At 44.1% G+C, this 21,940-nt stretch overlaps 1 protein-coding gene across 1 annotated transcript; it reads right to left on the bottom strand.

Moving 5' to 3' along the window:
• Nucleotides 1-474: 474 nt before the first annotated feature.
• Nucleotides 475-927, bottom strand: LOC133778942 (uncharacterized). The gene has a single exon (XM_062218953.1). It carries the CDS (start codon nt 925-927, stop codon nt 475-477), a length of 453 nt encoding a protein of 150 aa, XP_062074937.1.
• Between the last annotated feature and the right edge of the window lie 21,013 nt (nt 928-21,940).

The raw sequence follows: 21,940 nt of genomic DNA, 5'->3' as shown, positions 1-21,940 counted from the left end.
TGTGTACTTAGGATTTTACCTCAAAAAATTAATCAATGATTTCTAGAGTGGTCGAGACTATATGTATATAGATGATAGCATGCATAAATATCTCCAAACAATAGTAAAAAAGTAAATCTAATTGTGCACACATTATTTTAAAAATCTAAGATCAAGCGTAAGTAACAACCACACAAGAGTTAAGCACACAATTCATGCAGAATTCATCAATTTCCTAGGAATAGTCTCATCTCAATCAGAAGTTTTATCATCGACAAACAACTTTCAACACAACCATGCTCATGGCAACCTAAACAAACTAAAAATGAAAAAAAAAAAACGTTATAAAAACATAAAAACAACGCACCATAATAAAAATAAAATCAAAGCAATTCAGTTTTAGTTGTTCCCTTCCCCCACACTTATACAATACATTGTCCTCAATGAAAAGTAAAATAAAAAGAAAAAAAAAACTCCCTCAACCGAAGTAAATGCTCATTCATCAGCCATATCTGCTTGATCATCTTCAGCTTCCTCCTCATTCTCGTCATCGTACATCATGGGAATAGGTGGTGGATACGGTTGAATCCAATGTGGTGCAGGTGGATAATTCGCCATATCCATACCAAGGTGTATGGCATTCATCTTGAAATAGACATCTTGGTAGCTGGCACACTCAATCATGCGCTGCTGGTGTGCTTGAAATTCAATACGATGAGCGTGTAACTCTTGAGAGGTAGTGTACGGAGATTCCTCCACAAGTGTCATATGGTCTGCCAAGGTCATATTTTTGGTTGATGGCGGTGGCCTAGCCTGAGTTTGAGAAGATGAGCTTTCCCTTGCAGTGTTAGTGACCTTGAAGCGAGTGATGGAGGATCTATTAAGTATATGCATGGGCTGCAACAAAGGCTCTGAAGGATCCCATTTCACACCAACTTGAGCACACATGGCAATAATGAGATGAGGATGGTAGAACCTCTTAGAAACATGTATGAAACTGCTCTGAATGGAGGACTTTATGTTTTTAGTCAAAAATGAATGGAGCTATGACTTATCAAGATATTTGTGCCATTAAGGCATTGAAAAGGGTTAGAGAACCAAGGGATACAATAGGAGTGCTAGAAAGAATCACTCAAAGATTGGTCAAATTTCACAAGGAGATAGTTCACCTTCAAATCACTAGGAAAATTATGATGACAGCCATGTCATAGTAATTAGGCTTTTTAAAGATATGCCTTCTATGGTTTCAAATTTGGAAGCATTATGGAAAACTATAGATGATGAAGATGAATTACCGGTAGCCATGAGATATTATTTTCTTATACTTAGGTTTACTAATAGGTTTGAGATTCAATTCACCAATGAACAAAAGAATAATGTCCTAATGAATACTCCCCGTGGTAGTTTCGAGGCTTATGATATTGATGATTATGAGGAAATAAACGATGACATGCCAGATGTAGAAGATCCGGATTTTTAGAAATTTTACTGTAGTTATTATTAGTATTGTTTCTTTATTTATTTTTTATTTATTATTGTGATAAGTGAAAATATTTTTCCAAATGAATAAAGTTGTTATTTTTTAATGGCATGTTTGAATTTGATTTTTTTTGGTTTTTGAAATCATAATTAACTTGGAATGAATTCAATAAATAATGACTGAGTTCGGTGAGAGTGGATACAAATCAATGGACCAAGTTCTATATTGAGAGTTTAGAAGGCCATAGTAGTGGGAACGATTTTACTGATCCTAACCCTCCCTCAATATGGTTAACTTTGGAACAACAACAAGTTTCGAGCATGAGAATTATGTCATATAGGGTGGTTAGAAACATACTTAGAAAATAATAAAGATGGCCTAATAATCTAAGTATAGAAACACACCCTAATTTATAAAGATGAATTACATAAATTTTCATAAGAAACCATAACTGATAGGTCCGAGTTATGTTTGCTTAGACTAAGTTTTTGCCTTAGAAATTATTAGGGTATGTTCTAATGTGTTTTCTCAACTGTTAGAACTTTGCTGAAGATGTCGCTTCGAAGTTCTGCATGCACGAATGACAATGCCCCCATCACCGCCAACGAGACTCACAAGGCCCCTCCAATCCGAAGAAGGGGAACGTGTGCTACCAATGTTGCTGCTAATAGAAATGCACCACCTCCGGTTGACAACAACACTGAGATTATATGGTTATGGCAATAAGTAGAAGAATTACTGCAGCAACAATGACAACATCATCCGCAACCTCATCTACAGCCGTAACCTCAGTCACAGCCTCAACCAACGGCTCAAGCACCCCAGGAAAAGCATAATAGAGGATATCCATATGGGGGATGGCTGATGGCAAATTATACGCCTTATCCAGCTCAATACATAGAGCTAGTCTACAAGCATTTCCGAAAGCAGCACGCTCCAAATTTTGAAGGGAATATCGACCCCTTTGAGGATGAAGAACGGCTCAGAAATGTAGAGTCAATTTTGGCACACATGAACCTCAGAAACGCGGATCGCATATCCTGCATTTCTTCCCTACTGAAAAAGGATGCCAAAATCTGGTGGGATTTTGTATAGCAAACTCATGATATCACCACCATGACTTGGGCCCGATTTGTGGAGCTGTTTCACAAAAAGTACTAAAACTCGGCAGTCATTGCTACGAGCGTCGAAGTGTTTGCCAGTCTGAAACAGGGAAATTTGATGGTAGTCGAGTACGCTCGACAACTTGATTGACTAGCAAAGTTCGCACCAGAGTTAGTCCCAAACGACTACTTAAGGGTTACCAAGTTCACCAGGGGACTCATACCCAAGATCGAATTAGGGGTCAAGATTGCAAACCCCGGAACCACTTCTTACGCCAATGTTTTGGAAACAACTATAGAGGTGGAAAGGCTCCAAGAAAATGTTAGCAAGGATGAGGCAGTCAGAACCCAAGCAGCAGAATCAGACTCAGAATGGTCGAAACCGTAACAACCTGCATAACAATAATGGGTGGAAAAGAAAGAATCTTGATAATAAACAGACTGATGTTGACAAAAGAGCACGAACTAACAATGGTAATAACATGTTGGGTTATGTGGAATACCATCAGTGCTCCAAGTGCCAGAAAAGACATACTGGGGAGTGTTGTGCAAACAGCAAGGGTTGCTTTAATTGTGGCCAGGAAGATCATCAGAAAAGAGATTGTCCGCAGCTCAAAATAGAAGAAAAGAAGGACAACATGATGGTTCCAACCAGAGTCTTCGCCTTAACCCAAGGAGAAGCCAAAACTAGTAACAAGGTGGTCACAGGTCAGCTTCCTATCCTCGATAATATATGTTCAGTATTGTTTGATTAAGGAGAAACACACTCGTATATATCGTTAGGAATGATAGAGAAATTAGACAAACCTTGTGCAAGATTTAGAAATATGTTTGTTACGGAACTGCCTTCAGACAAAATCTTCTTATCATCACGAATAGTACGAGGAGTACCGATCAAAGTCGAGGGCACAGAGCTAGAAGGAGACCTGATAGAGCTAGAGATCAAGGACTTTGACGTAATACTGGGCATGGATTTGCTAGCAAGACATGGTGCAACCATCGACTGTCGACGTAAGCAAGTAACGTTCGAAACCCCTGAGGGTCAGAAACTATGTTTTATGGGAAAAGTTTCAGGACTACGGACACCACTTATCTCATCTCTCAAAGCTCAAAGGATGATAGAGAAAGGATCTCACACATTCTTAGTAAGCATCATAGATGTGGCACAAGAAACACCATTAAAGGTTGGAGACGTCCACATTATAAAGGAATTTCAAGAGATATTTCATGATGACTTACCAGGGTTACCCCCTACTCGGGAAATTGACTTCAAAATTGAACTAGTACCAGGAACCGAGCCTATCTCAAAGGTACCATACCGAATGGCACCTACCAAACTCATGGAGTTGAAAATGCAGTTACAAGAGAACTTAGACATTGGATTCATTTGTGAAGAAGAAAGATGGAAGCATACGAATGTGTATCGGTTACCTTGAACTGAACAAGGTGACAATTAAGAACAAGTACCCGCTACCCCAGATTGACGACTTATTTGATCAACTCCGAGGAGCGATTTTTTTTCCAAGATTGATCTATGGTCCGGTTATCACTAGCTCAAGGTAAGGGAAGATGATATACCAAAGACAACTTTTAGGACTCGATACGGACATTACGAGTTTCTAGTTATGTCTTTTGGTCTTACCAACGCTCCAACCGTATTTATGGACTTAATGAATAGGGTCTTGAAGGATTACTTGGATAAATTCGTCATGGTTTTCATTGACGATATATTGGTATACTCCAAGGATGAAGTCGAGCACAAGGAACATTTAAGACTTACCATATGCGGCGACTAAAGAACCACCAACCTTATGCCAAGTTCAGGAAATGTGAATTTTGGCTATCACAAGTTGCGTTCCTCGGCCACATAGTATCCAAGGATGGAGTCGCAGTAGAGGCTGTGAAGGATTGGCCAAGACCTAAGAATGTGTCAGAGGTTAGAAGTTTTCTCGGGCTAGCAGGCTATCACCGAAGATTTGTAGAAGGATTTTCTAAGATAGCCACTCCGCTTACCAACCTGACCCGGAAGCAACAAAAGTTCAACTAGACTGATAAATGTCAAGAAAACTTCCAGTTGCTCAAAGACAAATTGTGTTCAACACCAATACTTTTCATACTGACACCCAATGACAAGTTTGTAGTATACTTTGATGCGTCCAAGCAAGGATTGGGTTGTGTGTTGATGAAAAGTGACAAGGTGATAGCCTACACCTCAAGACAACTGAAGGAATAAGAGCAACACTATCTGTACGCCTTGATTTTCCAACGGGATATTAGCGAGCTGAGGTATGGCCTAATTATGTCAGCCACGTGGATCCCCCATGACCGGAGCTGTTGTCGTCAGGTCCTACCTCGTTAGCTCGGGGTTTCCAAAGGTTCGCCAAGATTACTTAAGGACCAAGTCAGCACTGTGAAGGCCGCAGGTCGAGGAGGCATCCAGCTCATGGTACGAGCTGGAGTTGGAAGCTATGACCTTTTATAAAGTCAACCATGCAAGGTAAACGTGCATATATCAGACATCACGTGTCTGATATATCCCTAACTTCTTGGACACGCAGCATGAACGTGCGTATTCATGCACCCACGACTGGGTTGGGCAGTGCGGCCCATTATCTCCTTTACCTATTGATTAGACCAAACTTCATTTGTCAGGTTTTAGGAATTAATCATGAGTGTCACAGAAGTGACATGATGGGTAAGAGGGTCACGGGATGACCCCCCTTTTACCAACTCTCAGGTGCCCTCTCCTATAAATATGGAGACCCTGGGAGTTGGAAGGGGTTGGATTCTATTGTGTAATGAAATACCCTGTAAAAAATACCAGAAATATACCAATAATATTGGCTGGTGGAGTAGAAGGATTTTAACCTTTGAACCACCTAAAAACGTAATTGTATCATCAGTCCATCTAAAGATCATTCATCTGTTTCGGTTCATTGTTAAGCAATAATCTCATTATCTCATTCTCTTAATTACCTGTTGGCGAAGAACTGCGTCAACAGTTTGGTGCTTTCATTGATAGCTTGTTAGATTGGTGCTATCGCGAATATCCAACTATGGTGACCACTCGATCAAGACACAGTAACGAGGCGGAACAACATGATGGGCAGGAGGCTCATCATGCCGCCATCTCTGGTGAGCAAAACCTTGAAGTCCAGCAGCGGCCGGGCAACCAGCCGATAGGCCAGGATGACATTGGAAGTTCAGCACCCCGGCCAACTAATCCAAACCTGAATTTTTACACTGCGGTAGAGATGGAGAACACTCAGCTGAGGAGCCAACTGGCGACATCTAGTCAGCAGATTAAGGAGGTGTTGGCCTGATTACCCCCTCTTACAACCGACGCTAACATTGGAAAGAGGCAAGGCGAGACTCGTAAGTCCCGTTGGGGTAATCAGTCCAGGCCTAGCCGCTCGGATAGACCTCCGATGTAACACCCTAAACTCCAGGGACAGTTACGGTGTGCCTTGTAAACAATGCTAAACCCGCTAATCGAGTCATTTGGCCAAAAACGTGTAACTAAGTATGATTAGCGGTTTAGGGTTTAAACATTTTGGTTAAGATGTAACGTTTCACTAGAACGTTTAATATTTATATATTGGGACCTCGAAAATAAAGTTTTAGAGTTTATTACAGAAAATATTTACAACAGGCCGTTCTAAGCGGAAAAATAGGGTTCAACCCTAGTTCCACTATAAACCTCGGCCATGGCAGACGAGCAGCTGCATATGTACACGTCATCACCTAAGCTCTTCAACTCAAGGATGGTCCAGCTTCCTCTTGCCTTTACCTGCACCACGTAGCACCCGTGAGCCAAAGCCCAGCAAGAAAACACAATAAAGCATGATATAATATCAACAACGATCATAACAACCATTCAGGACTATCAGTCCAAACAAATAGGTGACAATAGCCAAAAGTCACAATAATGAGTATCGCTCCCTCTAGCCATGTGACGATAGGGTCACCAGGGCTTAGCTGATAAGTGATCCTTTCATAAGTTTGATTAGGACAGGTGCATGGTGAATGGTCACCAACATAACCTTCATCCCGACTCTAGAGTCGTGCTATGGACAGCGTCCCCTAGCCATGTGACAGACAGTCACCGGGGTCATATACCTTGGCTATAAACATCTGGTCATAGACCAGGCAAGCGCTTATAAGTTCTTCGACCTTAGGGTCAGTCCCGCATTAATGCCATGGAGCTATTCAATACGTGATCATCGACCTTAGGGTCGGTCTAGCATTAGTGCCTTAGAGCCACTCAATGTGCGATTCTCGACTTTAGAGTCGGTCCAGCATTAATGCCTTGGAGCCATTCAATGCATGATTCATCGACCTTAGGGTCGGTCTAGCATTAATGCCATAGAGCCATTCAATGCATGATTCTCGACTTTAGAGTCGGTCCCTGACTAGTCAGTGTCATACAAAAGTAAGTCATGCTGCCAATCATATATCACATGTTCCATATCCATAAACAAGGTACTCAGCATGCTTACTAAACATGTATTAGTACAATTAGGACCATGCATAAACACAGAGGCTCAAGCTCTGAACGATATCATACTCAGTATACAAGCATGTCCTAACCACGTATTTCTCATGCGTCATATGTAATATATCCAGCCATCCAACATGCATTAATAACAGCCATGCATGTCACGCATAATAATCAACCGACATGCATCAAGAATAGCCATACATGTCATACATAATAATCAACCGACATGAACCAATAATAGCCATGCATGTCACATAATAGTCAACCGGCAAGCACCAATAATAGCCATGCATGTCACATATACACAGAGTGCAGTTTTCTTACCTCAGATTCGAGCTAGAACCAATATAAAAACGACCCTTGAGAATGATCAACCTTTAAGCCCTTAGCGGTCACCTAATCATAACCAAATATGGAAAACCATCAATAACATGATAATCAAAGGTTTTAAAACCAATATCTAGCCTCCAAGAGATCAATCCAACCTAATCCAGGTAGTAAGGACACTCCCGAGGCCCATAGCTAAGTCCCCGGGGTCAAAACGAGCAAACGGGGTGAAAACAGGGCAAGGGCTGCAGCCCTAGCACCTTGGGCCGCGGCCCCCAGGGTTCTCTGAGGCAAGGGCCGCGACGCCCTCCATCAAGGGCCGCGGCTCCCAGCAAGGCCAATTTCCTGACACCTGCTTCATCGAACTAGGGCCGTGGCGCTCAAGAACAGGGTCGCGGCCCCCAACCCTGGGCCATTCCATAACGTGTTTTAAACACTTCAAATCCTCCAAAAACATACCCAAACATTCCCCAATCATCAAATCAAAGTTCCCAAGCTTCCCAATACTCCAAAACCCTCAAAACCCAAGGTTCAAACCAACCAAAAACTCAACAATTCACAAAGTCCAATTCTAAGCTTAAAAACTTTAAAAACTTAAAACTTAAAACTTAGATTACCTTTGATTGGGTTGTTTCCCGTCAAATCCTTCGGTTAAGAAGTTTCTAATCTTTCCTAGGATCGCTATGCCTCGACCCTCACTTGATTCCGACTCTTAGAACTCAAGATTTCCTCAAAAATGCTCAAACGGTATAACAGTCTGTCGAGAGAGAGAACGAGAGATTTTCTAACGTACGTTCTTATCTTGGAAGCTACTTCAAGCTTAAGTAACCTCAAATAAAACCTAGTGCTCGGGGTCCCGAAAACACCCCCGGGGATACTATAGTCAAAACTTCCAGAATTCTATCCTGATCTCAAATACTCACAATCTATCACCAAATAAACATTTCTATTACCCCGAAATTGACCCCGTTATGACAAAACCGCTAATCCATTATATATGACCGTCTCATGTCGAATAGCTTGAATATATCTCCATAATAATGAAATCTCATTCACATATTACAATATGCACCCAATTTTCAAATATGCCTTCAGTAGGCCAAATTACCAAAATGCCCTTATCATTTTAAATACACCTATATGCATGCATCTATCATCATATAATAATATAATTCACATTAACACGCATATGATCATTAAATATCATAATAAATCAATTATGGCCCTCCCGGCCTCCTAATAAAGGTCCTAAACCTTATTAGGAAATTTGGGGCATTACAACTATCCCCTCTTTACAGAAATTTCGTCCTCGAAATTTACTCAACAGCTCGGAACCAGAATTCTACTCACTTGACATAAATTTCCTTAAGTCATTCCTTGACTTCAGTATTTCAATAGCCTTACCTTAACCCAAGGTACATTTTGTTCAATAGAACCTCATTACTTATGTCACAATCTGAACTGGCTATTCCTTACCGGAATACTTAACCTTAACCTTCAGATTCTCATAACTCAATTCATAAATTTCTTTAACCCATGTCCACTGCATGGAAGTACATAACACACTGTATACAACTGCCAGTGCTAAGATATAACTGATCCAGAATCAACCTAGCCAGACTTATCCAGGACTCAACTGCCAAAATGAACTAGGGCTTAACTTACCTTAACTCCTTACCTCTCACTATAGTGATACTTTTAGAGAAAACACATTCTCCTACTTGGAATTCCACATTCCTACTTTCCAGTTCAATAATACTGTTACGTCTATTCTGAGACATGAGCAACCAAAATTTAAGCTCCAGCAATCTCATAACTCCCCTGAACCACCTCAGGATCCAGACATATATATATTTCCTCACTTATCTTATAAGATGTTTCTCCAATAATAATTGGATAACCCTCTCTCTCTGATTTACCATCAGTCTGAGAGTAATAAACTATATTGAGTTCCATTTATATACTCATCGCCTTTCTACTCCTTCCAGAACCTGGAAGTCACAATAAAATATTTATCTGATAAGATAAACCTTGAGTTCACGAAAGCTCTCTATCCTTCTCACAAGGAGACTCAAATATAGGTCAGTTGTACCATTCACCTATCCTTACTGATATAATAAACTCACTTGGACCACCAGTCCACAATGAATTAAGACCCACTTCATACCGATTCGTCAACCTGGGAATCCCACCGCGAAACTCATCGCGATGCTCACTCATTCCCACTGTGAAATACCCAAAGGCTGTAATGGCCTTGTTGTTTCCTGATATTCTGTTTCAATCTGTTAACAGGGAAGAGCTTTACACATGCCTCGATATATGCCTCTTCATCTCAGGCCATCACTATAAAGCTTTTACATCTTGTTACCTCTTCACGATGCCTGAATGAAGCGAATAAAAGAATGGCATGAGATTCATCCAGAATCTCTCAGTTAATCTCGAAGTCCATCGGATCCCAAGTCCGATCTCTATATCACCATAAACTCATGTCTATCACTAGACAACCTTTAGCTAATCCAGCTAAAGCTTTCCATTCAACCTTGCTCATCTGTGGCTCACTTAACCTTCTTTCCTTTTATCTTTCTTGAGATAATAATCTCAAACAAAAAACTGGCCACTTGGCCCGCCAGAAACTCTACCCAGTCCTGGTCAGATTCTTTAGTCAACATGTTGCATAGGCAATCACTTCTCTCTATCACTAGGATGTCATAACAACCCACTAACTGATCCTGGTCTATAAAGACCCAGCACTTTCTCCCCAAGGCACCTGAAATATCTTTACTATCCATGGACACTCTTGTCCCCAAGGCACTCTTCACTCTTGGCAATTCTCCGCAGAGAAAACACCACTATACCATCGTCATGACGATCACAAATCCCATTCAAGTCTACCCTTGAATGCACTATTCATCTGGTTCACAAACACTTAGCACCAACCCAATTCTCAAGATATACTCAGCACTCGCAGTGCTCTAATCTGATACCAGCTCAATCCTTTACATAATTTTCTCACTCTGATCTCTAATTGGTCTTAACCAGATCCAAGATCCACCTCAAAGGGTTCCATCTTACTCAGCAACTAACTCTTTAATTCTTATAACCCCACTGAGCCACTCGAAACAGTGTTTACATCTGATTTCATCTCTGGTACTAAACCAATCACTATTCTAATCTTCTTTTAATGAAAAGAAGGTCTGGAAACACATTTAAAAACCCACAAACTAATCCAGTCTGTCCCGATCTCACTAACACAATCTAAGTGGTATCCACCACACTGACTAAGAGTTCCATGCACCTCCCAGCACAAACTCTAGCCCTCACATCTGGTATCATAAACATATTAACTCCATGCACAGTGCCAATTATCACAAGACTTCCCGCTCACAAGCTGAAAAATTACTACACTTCCCTTGCCATTTAAAGTTGTCCCACAATTACTTAACCGATCCACACCCTGGATCAACCATAGTCAGTCATAACTAACCCATGAAACCAACAATGAGTCCTTGCCAAAACTCAACTTATCTCTTAAGTTGCCAATACCGTATTACTTTTCCCATCACAACATAACCATGTGATCCACATATACCATCAATATACCCTTCTCTATAAACATACCAACAAAAGAATAACATGGTGCCAAAGCCAAACAACATAATTCACAACTCAGAACTAGAAGACTGACCTGTCATCCCCGAGAAACTATTCTCGGTCTCAGACACTGATTGCCCTGGAATAAACACTCGAGCTGGAGTCGAGCTGTCTATCCTCCTTTGCTTACGCTCTCTTAGACTTGGACAATCCTTCTTAAGATGCCCAACCATCCTACATAAGAAACATGGCTTTGCTCGGCATTCTCCTAGATGATGCCTCTCGCACCGAGTGCACTTTGGACGAGTCTTCCAGCTTTCCCTGTTACTTGTCCCAATAAGTGGAGGTACCACTATCTGAGCTCTGTGCTCTCCAGCACTCTGCTGCCCAACTACTATAGTCTCAACAGCAAGAGCCTTCTCTACCACCTGAGCATAGGTAGAGACTTCATGCACTGGGGCAACTCTAATGCCCTGAGCTATTCCAGGATTCAACCCCTGAATAAACCTTTCCTTCCGAGCCACATCAGTGGGTACCATGCCTAAGGCAAACTTGGCCAACCCTTCAAATTTAGTAACATACTCAGTCACTGACGCATTACCCTGAACAAGATTTAGAAACTCATTCACCTTGGCAGTCTTAGCTGCATCACAATAATACTTCTCATTAAACAGCTGCCTAAATTCTTTCCAGTCCATCACAGTTGTATCTCGTGTCTGGGATACCACCTCCCACCACATCCGGGCATCATCCCGCAGTACACATGTAGCACAGATCACCCTATCGTGACCCACTAGTCCCATACTATCAAAAATGGAGCTGATCATGCCCATCCATTGCTCAGCTCTGAATGGATCTAGGCCTCCCTCAAAGATCGGAGGATAAAATTTCAGGAATCTTCCACAGAGAAATTCCCATCTGTTCTGAACCCTAGGCTGAGCTGAAACTGATGCCACCCCTGGCATAGGTAAGGAAGAGGTACCACCCAACAGACTCCGCTGTTGCTTCAAATACCTAATCTCTTCTTCCTGCCTCTGCAATCTTAATTGTAAATCTGTAAGCGTCTGCTGAACATTGAGAGATGCAGACGAAGAACCGATACCCTGGCTGTAACTCCCAGCCCCTGTATAACTATCACCAGGCCTCATAATCTGCCTTGAATATAAACCTGCTGATTCGATCTGCAGTCAATAACTTGACCTATTAGTCACAATAACCATATTAAGGGCTTTCCCCCACGGGATAAATCTTACCACACCACAACCATAATCCACTTGCAGTGCTACAAACATGCCCATGGCATTCATACATTACTCATAATCCCTGCTCTTCCAATACTCAAACCATGCTTCAAATCCCAGCATGCAATAACACAATTATATATACTCATAGAGCAAGCAATCATATGATCACAGTCATATATATATATATATTCACGGAGCATATAATCATATAGTCAAGAGCCAGGCTCTATTAGAATCTCATGCTCCCTAATACAATGTACAGGTAAAGCATTCATATTTTATACAAACATCTATGCACATAGCTACAGAAATAGTTACCATTCCTTGAGTGAAGCTATCTTCAATGATGAGTGCACATGCCCAGCTTGTCTTCAGGAACCATAAACCTTGGCTCGCTCTGATACCAAGTTGTAATGTCCTAAACTCCAGGGACCGTTACGGTGTGCCTTGTAAACAGTGCTAAACCCGCTAATCGAGTCATTTGGCCAAAAACGTGTAACTAAGTATGATTAGCGGTTTAGGGTTTAAACATTTTGGTTAAGATGTAACGTTTCACTAGAACGTTTAATATTTATATATTGGGATCCCGAAAATAAAGTTTCAGAGTTTACTACAAAATATATTTACAACAGGCCGTTCTAAGCTGCAAAACAGGGTTAAACCCTAGTTCCACTATAAACCTCGGCCGTGGCAGACAAGCAGCTGCATATGTACACGTCATCACCTAAGCTCTTCAACTCAAGGATGGTCCAGCTTCCTCTTGCCTTTACCTGCACCACGTAGCACCCGTGAGCCAAAGCCCAGCAAGAAAACACAATAAAGCATGATATAATATCAACAACGATCATAACAACCATTCAGGACTATCAGTCCAAGAAAATAGGTGACAATAGCCAAAAGTCACAATAATGAGTATCGCTCCCTCTAGCCATGTGACGATAGGGTCACCAGGGCTTAGCTGATAAGTGATCCTTTCATAAGTTTGATTAGGACAGGTGCATGGTGAATGGTCACCAACATAACCTTCCTCCCGACTCTAGAGTCGTGCTATGGACAGCGTCCCCTAGCCATGTGACAGATAGTCACCGGGGTCATATACCTTGGCTATAAACATCTGGTCATAGACCAGGCAAGCACTTATAAGTTCTTCGACCTTAGGGTCAGTCCCGCATTAATGCCATGGAGCTATTCAATACGTGATCATCGACCTTAGGGTCGGTCTAGCATTAGTGCCTTAGAGCCACTCAATGTGCGATTCTCGACTTTAGAGTCGGTCCAGCATTAATGCCTTGGAGCCATTCAATGCATGATTCATCGACCTTAGGGTCAGTCTATCATTAATGCCATAGAGCCATTCAATGCATGATTCTCGACTTTAGAGTCGTTCCCTGACTAGTCAGTGTCATACACAAGTAAGTCATGCTGCCAATCATATATCACATGTTCCATATCCATAAACAAGGTACTCAGCATGCTTACTAAACATGTATTAGTACAATTAGGACCATGCATAAACACAGAGGCTCAAGCTCTGAACGATATCATACTCAGTATACAAGCATGTCCTAACCATGCATTTCTCATGCGTCATATGTAATATATCCAGCCATCCAACATGCATTAATAACAGCCATGCATGTCACGCATAATAATCAACCGACATGCATCAAGAATAGCCATACATGTCATACATAATAATCAACCGGCATGCACCAATAATAGCCATGCATGTCACATAATAGTCAACCGGCACGCACCAATAATAGCCATGCATGTCACATATACACAAGGTGCAATTTTCTTACCTCAGATTCGAGCTAGAACCAATATAAAAACGACCCTTGAGAACGATCAACCTTTAAGCCCTTAGCGGTCACCTAATCATAACCAAATATGGAACACCATCAATAACATGATAATCAAAGGTTTTAAAACCAATATCTAGCCTCCAAGAGATCAATCCAACCTAATCCAGGTAGTAAGGACACTCTCGAGGCCCATAGCTAAGTTCCCGGGGTCAAAACGAGCAAACGGGGTGAAAACAAGGCAAGGGCTGCGGCCCTAGCACCTTGGGCCGCGGCCCCCAGGGTTCTCTGAGGCAAGGGCCGCGGCGCCCTCCATCAAGGGCCACGGTGCCCAGCAAGGCCAATTTCCTGACACCTACTTCATCGAAGTAGGGCCGTGGAGCTCAAGAACAGGGCCGCGGCCCCCAACCCCGGGCCATTCCAAAACGTGTTTTAAACACTTCAAATCCTCCAAAAACATACCCAAACATTCCCCAATCATCAAATCAAAGTTCCCAAGCTTCACAATACTCCAAAACCCTCAAAACCCAAGGCTCAAACCAACCAAAAATTCAACAATTCACAAAGTCCAATTCTAAGCTTAAAAACTTTAAAAACTTAAAACTTAGATTACCTTTGATTGGGTTGTTTCCCGTCAAATCCTTTGGTTAAGAAGCTTCTAATCTTTCCTAGGATCGCTATGCCTCGACCCTCACTTGATTCCGACTCCTAGAACTCAAGATTTCCTCAAAAATGCTCAAACGATATAACGGACTGTCGAGAGAGAGAACGAGAGATTTTCTAACGTACGTTCTTATCTTGGAAGCTACTTCAAGCTTAAGTAACCTCAAATAAAACCTAGTGCTCGGGGTCCCAAAAACACCCCCGGGGATACTATAGTCAAAACTTCCAGAATTCTATCTTGATCTCAAATACTCACAATCTATCACCAAATAAACATTTCTATTACCCCGAAATTGACCCCGTTATGACAAAACCGCTAATCCATTATATATGACCGTCTCATGTCGAATAGCTTGAATATATCTCCATAATAATGAAATCTCATTCACATATTACAATATGCACCCAATTTTCAAATATGCCCTCAGCAGGCCAAATTACCAAAATGCCCTTATCATTATAAATACACCTATATGCATGCGTCTATCATCATATAATAATATAATTCACATTAACACGCATATGATCATTAAATATCATAATAAATCAATTATGGCCCTCCCGGCCTCCTAATAAAGGTCCTAAACCTTATTAGGAAATTTGGGGCATTACATCCGACGTCCAACTCTACTCCCTCATCGCACTGTCGAGAGGCAAACTTCGAAGAAATACCTAGAGCCGAACAAAAATATAGCCGCTCAGTCCGAACTTCCACTCCCAGCTCACTGCCAGCCTCGAGCGCGCCCACGAGGGCTCGAGGGAATTCTAGAAGGAGATCCGGGGAGGGCTCACAGCACTAGCCCATCCCTGCCAGCCGTCCTGCGCCTCGTCCAGATCACCAGGCGCGGGGCCCGCAAGTTGGCAGAGCCGAAAGGCCCCCGGCTAACTTGATCTGCCCTGACGGAACCAGGATTGCATCCCCGATCAGACACCCTCCGTCACCAATAAGATACCCGTCTCCTCCTCAGCCTATCCAAGATATTCCAGCTTATGGAAGCAGCAGGAGAAACCCGCCATCCGCAGGACCTTCCCGACGTAGCAGGACGCCCAGGGGGAGCCCGGATCCTCACCCCCAGAGGCCGACTCCGAGCTTCTCTAACGGGAGATACTGGACCGGCAGTGGCCAGAGTGACCTTTCTGGTGGAGACCTGCGTCAACGCTTAAGCTCGGCGCAAATTCCTCAAGCCACCCAGAAGGGCGACCTGCGAGATCACCTTAACTCTCATAGGGGGGAACCGGTAGGAGGTGGCAGCCATGCTCGCTCAGGGGGAGACCTGTCCGAGGTACGTAACGGCGGGAATGTCCCAAATAACCTATCTCAAGATAGGAGGGGCAATAACCCACCAAACGTATACAATGGATCCAGAGCTGTTGAACAACCCCAGGGTAACCAAGGAAATCAGGACAAAACCCTTGAGCGGCTAGCTCAGATGGAGGAGCTAATGAGGAAGCTCCTATCGGTGAAAGAGAAAAACGAATATGATTTGGGGGACGAGCTTGAACTCTTCGCCCCCAGCATAGCAGCAACGACATACCCACCCGGTTTCCGTATGCCGCACCTGTCCAAATTTAACGGAGACGGAGATCCGTCGGATCATCTGGGGATGTTTAATACCCTGATGATGGCCCACAACATTGGCCCTGAGCTGAGGTGTCTAATATTTCCCTCCACACTGACCGGGCCAGCCAGACAGTGGTTCAAACAAAGCAAGAAACAATCAATCAGCTCCTGGAAAACTTTCTCTGCTGACTTCAAAAGGGCATTCCGAGCCTCCCAGGCTGCCCGCGTCAAGGCTGACTCCCTGGCTAACGCGAGGCAACAACCCGACGAGCCTTTGAAGGCATACCTGAGCAAGTTCACGAACGTTGCTGCTCAGGCCAGAGATGCAGATGACAGCTCCAAGCTCATGGCTTTGAGAACTGGAATCCTCGTCGGAAGGGGACTCTGGAATGAAATACAAAGGAAGGGAGTCAACTCAGTAAACGAATTCCTAAATAGGGCCCAAGGGTGGATCAACTTGGAGGAAGCACAAGCCTCAGCTGCAGGACCCAGCAAGGTCCTTGAACAGCCCGCTGGAGTGGGAACGGAGGTCACAACAGTGACCCAGAACGTTACGCAGAATAACCAGTTCGGTGGAGGAAAAAGAAAGGGGAACGGCGAGGGCAACCAACACGGCCCAAAGAAGAATAAGTCCATAGAAAAATTTAAGCCGGTCTACGCGACTTATACAGAGCTCACCCACTCTAGGGAGAACATCTTCCTAGCGAACTCTGCTCGCCTCCCCTGGAAGAAGCCGGAGCCGTTAAAGAACCAGAAGGGGAAAAGAGACACCTCCAATTTTTGCCGTTTCCACAACGACGTTGGCCACAAAACCGATGATTCTAGGCATTTGAAAGATGAGATCGAAACTCTCATCAGAGCCGGCCCCATGGCTCAGTACGCGCGGAACCGGGTTCTAACAAGTCGACCTGCTCCGGAAGTCCCGGTCAGTCAGCCCGGGTCTCGGGTAGATCAAGACGTCCCTCCTCCGGTGATAGGAGGAGAGATATCCACAATCTCGGGAGGTCCACATTTGGCTGGCACGAGCAGGGGTGCCCAAAAGAGGTACGTAAACGAACTTAAAGCGCATAATGGAGTAGAGTTCGTCCCGGAGCAGCATCTGCCAAGGCAACAGCGATTGGAGAGGCAACCAATCATTTTTACGGAAGAAGATGCTGGTCATGTTCAGTTCCCTCATAACGACCCTCTGGTCGTAGCAGTGCAGCTCGCTAATCGGAGGGTTAGGAGAGTGCTAATCGATAATGGGAGCTCGGTAGACCTTCTATTCCGGTCCACACTGGAGAAGATGGGTTTGACTGTCGCCGAGCTGAAGGCGACCTCCATGATGTTGTATGGTTTTTCAGGAGAAGGATCACCGGCTATAGGGACGATCGAGCTGGTGATCACCTTAGGAGAGGGACCTCGAACAGTCTCAAAACTCCTCGAGTTCGTGGTCATTGACTGCCCTGCTGCATACAATGCTATTTTGGGCCGACCCACACTTATAGCTTTTGAGGCCATCACCTCCGTTCGCCACCTCACGTTGAAATTCCCTTCTTCCACGGGGATATGCACGGTCCGTGGCGATCAGCTTGCTGCCAGGGAATGCTACAGCATTTCCATGAAGGGAAAATCAAAACCCGGGCAGCTAACGATGGCCATCCAAGGTGGAGGAGAGGAATCTCAGGAACCTTTGTCTAATCCTGAGATTGAAAAACCTCAGAGCGCCGAGGGGGAAGGTATCATCCTATGTGAGGATATTGACCCCCGAATAGGCAAGGACAAGTCCGAGCTCCAAGCAATTGAAGAGCTCGAGGAAGTAAACATCGATCCACAAAATCCTTCACGGATGGTCAAGCTCGGGAAAAACCTCTGTGGCAAGAGGAAAGCGGGGCTGATCAAATTTCTGCAGGATAACATGGATGTGTTTGCATGGTCACACGAGGACATGGTGGGAATCAGTCCAAATGTTATCATGCACACCCTTCATTTGGATAAAAGTGTTCCTGCAAAGTCCCAGAAGTAGAGGCGTCTGGGAACAACTCGGGTTGAAGCCTTAGAAGAAGAAGTAGCCCGGCTCAAGAAGTGCGGCTTTATCTGTGAAGCCAAGTTTCCGGTTTGGGTCGCCAACCCCGTGCTGGTCCCGAAGCCCAACGGGAAATGGCAGACCTGCATCACTTCTCCGACCTGAATAAAGCCTGCCCCAAAGATTGTTTTCCCTTGCCAAGGATTGACCAGTTTGTGGATGCCACGGCAGGGCATGAGCTCATGTCCTTTATGGATGCGTACTCAGGCTATAATCAGATCGCCATGAATCTGGTAGACCAGGAGCACACCAGCTTCATGACCCCGACTAACGTCTATTGTTACAAGGTCATGCCATTCGGGCTGAAGAACGCCGGTGCTACATACCAGAGATTAGTAAATAGAATGTTCGCCAACCAGATCGGGAAGAACATGGAAGTGTACATTGATGACATGCTAGTCAAGTCAAAGACTGCCGATAACCATGCTTCTGACCTAGAAGAATGCTTCAAGATACTAAGAGAATACGGCATGAGGCTTAACCCTCAGAAGTGCACTTTCGGGGTCGCATCTGGAAAATTCCTGGGTTTCATTGTCAACACTAGAGGAATCGAGGCTAATCCTGATAAGATCAGGTCATTGCTCGAGCTTCCTTCACCCAGGTCGCGTAAAGATGTCCAAGGCCTGAAAAAAAGGGTGGCAGCCCTAAATCGGTTTATTTCAAAGTCCACCGACAAGTGCCTGCCATTCTACAACCTGCTATGAGGAAATAAGAAGTTCGAGTGGACCAAGGAGTGCGAGGGTGTTTTCCTCGACCTGAAGGCACATCTGGACGAGCCGCCCGTATTGTTCAAACCAAAGGCAGGGGAGCCCCTTTTCCTTTACCTGGTTGTCACAGAGGATGCAGCTACTGTCGTATTGGTCCGAGAAGAAGACCAGGTTCAGAAACTTGTCTACTACATCAACAAGAGACTTCTCGGGGCTGAATCTCGATACCCGTTGATGGAAAAATTGGCGTTCTGTCTCATCACGGCCTCCCAAAAGCTTAAGCCGTATTTCCAGTCCCACTCAATACACATCATGACCGATCAGCCTTTAAGGCAGGATTTGCAAAAACCTAAAGCATCGCGACGTCTATTAAAGTGGGCTATCGAACTCAGTCAGTTCGAAATTTTGTACACCCCCCGAACTACCATAAAGAGTCAGGCCCTGGCCGATTTTGTTGCAGAATGCACAGGATTCAGGGAGGATCCTGTGGAAGAATTACCCCAGGTCACCTCGCCCCCGGCGTCATGGAAGATCTTGGCGGATGGCTCATCTAATGAGAACGGGTCCGGGGCTGGAATCATTTTGATATCCCCTGAAGGGCATAGATTCCACTCGGTGTTGAGATTCGGATTCAAGGCCTCTAACAACAAGGCCGAATACGAAGCCATGCTGGCCGGACTGAGGGTAGCCCAGGAGCTGAAGGCCAGTTCCGTCCAATGCTTCAGGGATTCCCAGCTCGTGGTGAACCAGGTGCTAGGAGAATATCATGCTCCTAGAGCCAGGATGGCTGCTTACTTGGCCAAGGTAAAAGCCGAGCTAACCACATTTGAAAGAGGCACAATCGAGCAGATACCTCGAGAGCAGAACGCTAACGCAGACGCCATCGCCAAGCTCGCTACCTCCGGGGAGACGGAGACGCTGAGGTCGAGATGATTGACGCCAGACCGACCTGGATGACTCCCATCCTCGAGTACCTTACCGAAGGAAAGTTACCCGAGGAGCGTAATGACGCACGATGGGTACTGTACCAGGCTCCAAGGTATACAGTGATAGATGGAATATTATACCAGCGTGGGCATTCCCTCCCTCTCCTACGGTGTGTTCTACCAGGCGAAGCAAAGGCCATCCTGCAGGAGATGCATGAGGGTTTTTGCGGGGATCACACGGGGGGGCAAACCTTGGCCCTAAAAGTTTTAAGGCAATGGTATTACTGGCCCACTCTGTCAAAGGACTCGATCTTGTATGTCAAGAAGTGCGAAAAGTGCCAGCTATTCTCCACAGTTGCCTGAGCTCCCCCCGTCAAGCTGAAGATGATCTCCTCCCCATGGCCATTTGCAGTTTGGGGAATCGACTTGGTTGGCGCCCTCCCTACTAGAAAGGGCGGGGTCCGCTACGCCGTGGTGGATATCGACTACTTCACAAAGTGGGCTGAGGCAGAGCCTTTGGCAATGATCACATCCCAGAAAGTCCTCGACTTCATAGTCAAAAGAATTATCTGCCGATTTGGGCTGCCGAAGAAAATCGAATCCGACAACGGGACTCAGTTCGACAGCGACCTCTTCACCGAATTTTGTGAAAGGTATGGCATCATGAAAAGTTTCTCCTCCGTGGCCTATCCTCAGGTGAATGGCCAGGTCGAGGCTGTCAATAAGACGCTAAAGGCGAGCCTTAAGAAGAGGTTGGATGAAGCCAAAGGGGTCTAGCCAGAACAGCTCCCTCAGGTATTGTGGGTGTACCGGACCTCGCATCGGACCTCTACGGGTCATACTCCTTTCTCCCTGGCTTTTGGGAGCGAGGCGGTCCTTCCTGTTGAGTTAAAGGTATATTCTCACAGAGTCCAGGCATATGACCAGGATCGCAATCATGAACTGCTTTGCTCATCCCTCGACCTGATTGATGAAAGGCGAGAAGAGTCACAGCTCCAGCTCGCGCATTACCAACAAAAAATTACATGTTATTTCAACTCAAAGGTTCAAAAACGCGCTTTTAGCATTGGCGACCTGGTCCTTAGGAGAGTTTTCTTAGCCAGCAAGGATCCCAAAGACGGAGTACTGGGACCAAACTGGGAAGGACCTTATCAAATAGCTGAGGTCATAAAGGAAGGAACCTACAAGCTAGCCCGGCTTAATGGAGAAACGGTCCCACGGGCTTGGAACGCCACCCACTTGAAAAAGTATTATCAGTAACACCCTTGTAAGGCTTACTCAGAAAGGCCATTTTTTATGTATTAAGAAATGAGTATTAACTTTTCGTTCATGATTGTATATATTTGCAAGTGTAATCTCAAGTAACTACGAAAGACCCTTTCCTAATTACTTGGGGGGCATATGGTACCTGAATAATATAACCAGGTCGCCTTAAAGGCTTAGATGCTGATTCAAATCAATTGATCGATGTTTTTCTTAAAAACAAAAAACACGAGACATTGATTAAGGATCAGCAAGAACTAAGTCCTACCCTGGATGTAACCAGGTCCTAAAACTTAGAAGTTAATTCAAATTGATTGATCGGTGTTTTTTCTTAAAAAGCACAAGATATTAGTCAAAGAATTAGTGCGAACTAAGTTTTCAAACTAATGTCCTGGATGTAGCCAGGTCCTAAAACTTAGAAGTTAATTCAAATTGATTGATCGGTGTTTTTCTTAAAAAGCACAAGGTATTAGTCAAAGAATTAACGCAAACTAGGTTTGTAAAGCGAGGTCCGGGATTCAACCAGGACTTGTCTTAGAAGCTTAAAAAACTAAGACTATTAAAGTACATAGAGACAAAAAGATGTAAATCAATTAAAAATAAAGAATGATAAAACCAATTGTCTCAAGGTGAAAAAACCTCGTGCAAAGTTACAAAAATAAAACATAATAAAAACAAAAAAGAAGAGGGGAAAGGGCCCTAGGCACCACTGGGCTGCTTCGTTG

Source organism: Humulus lupulus, chromosome 5 (assembly GCF_963169125.1).
Source record: "Humulus lupulus chromosome 5, drHumLupu1.1, whole genome shotgun sequence".
NCBI classification, from domain to species: Eukaryota; Viridiplantae; Streptophyta; class Magnoliopsida; order Rosales; family Cannabaceae; genus Humulus; species Humulus lupulus.
The sequence above is the reverse complement of the archived record's forward strand: the minus strand, read 5'-3'. Positions and strand labels throughout refer to the sequence as shown.

Bases quoted from the DNA above. Each gene is read 5' to 3' on its own strand.
- LOC133778942 (XM_062218953.1), bottom strand. From the start codon at position 927: ATGTGTGCTCAAGTTGGTGTGAAATGGGATCCTTCAGAGCCTTTGTTG.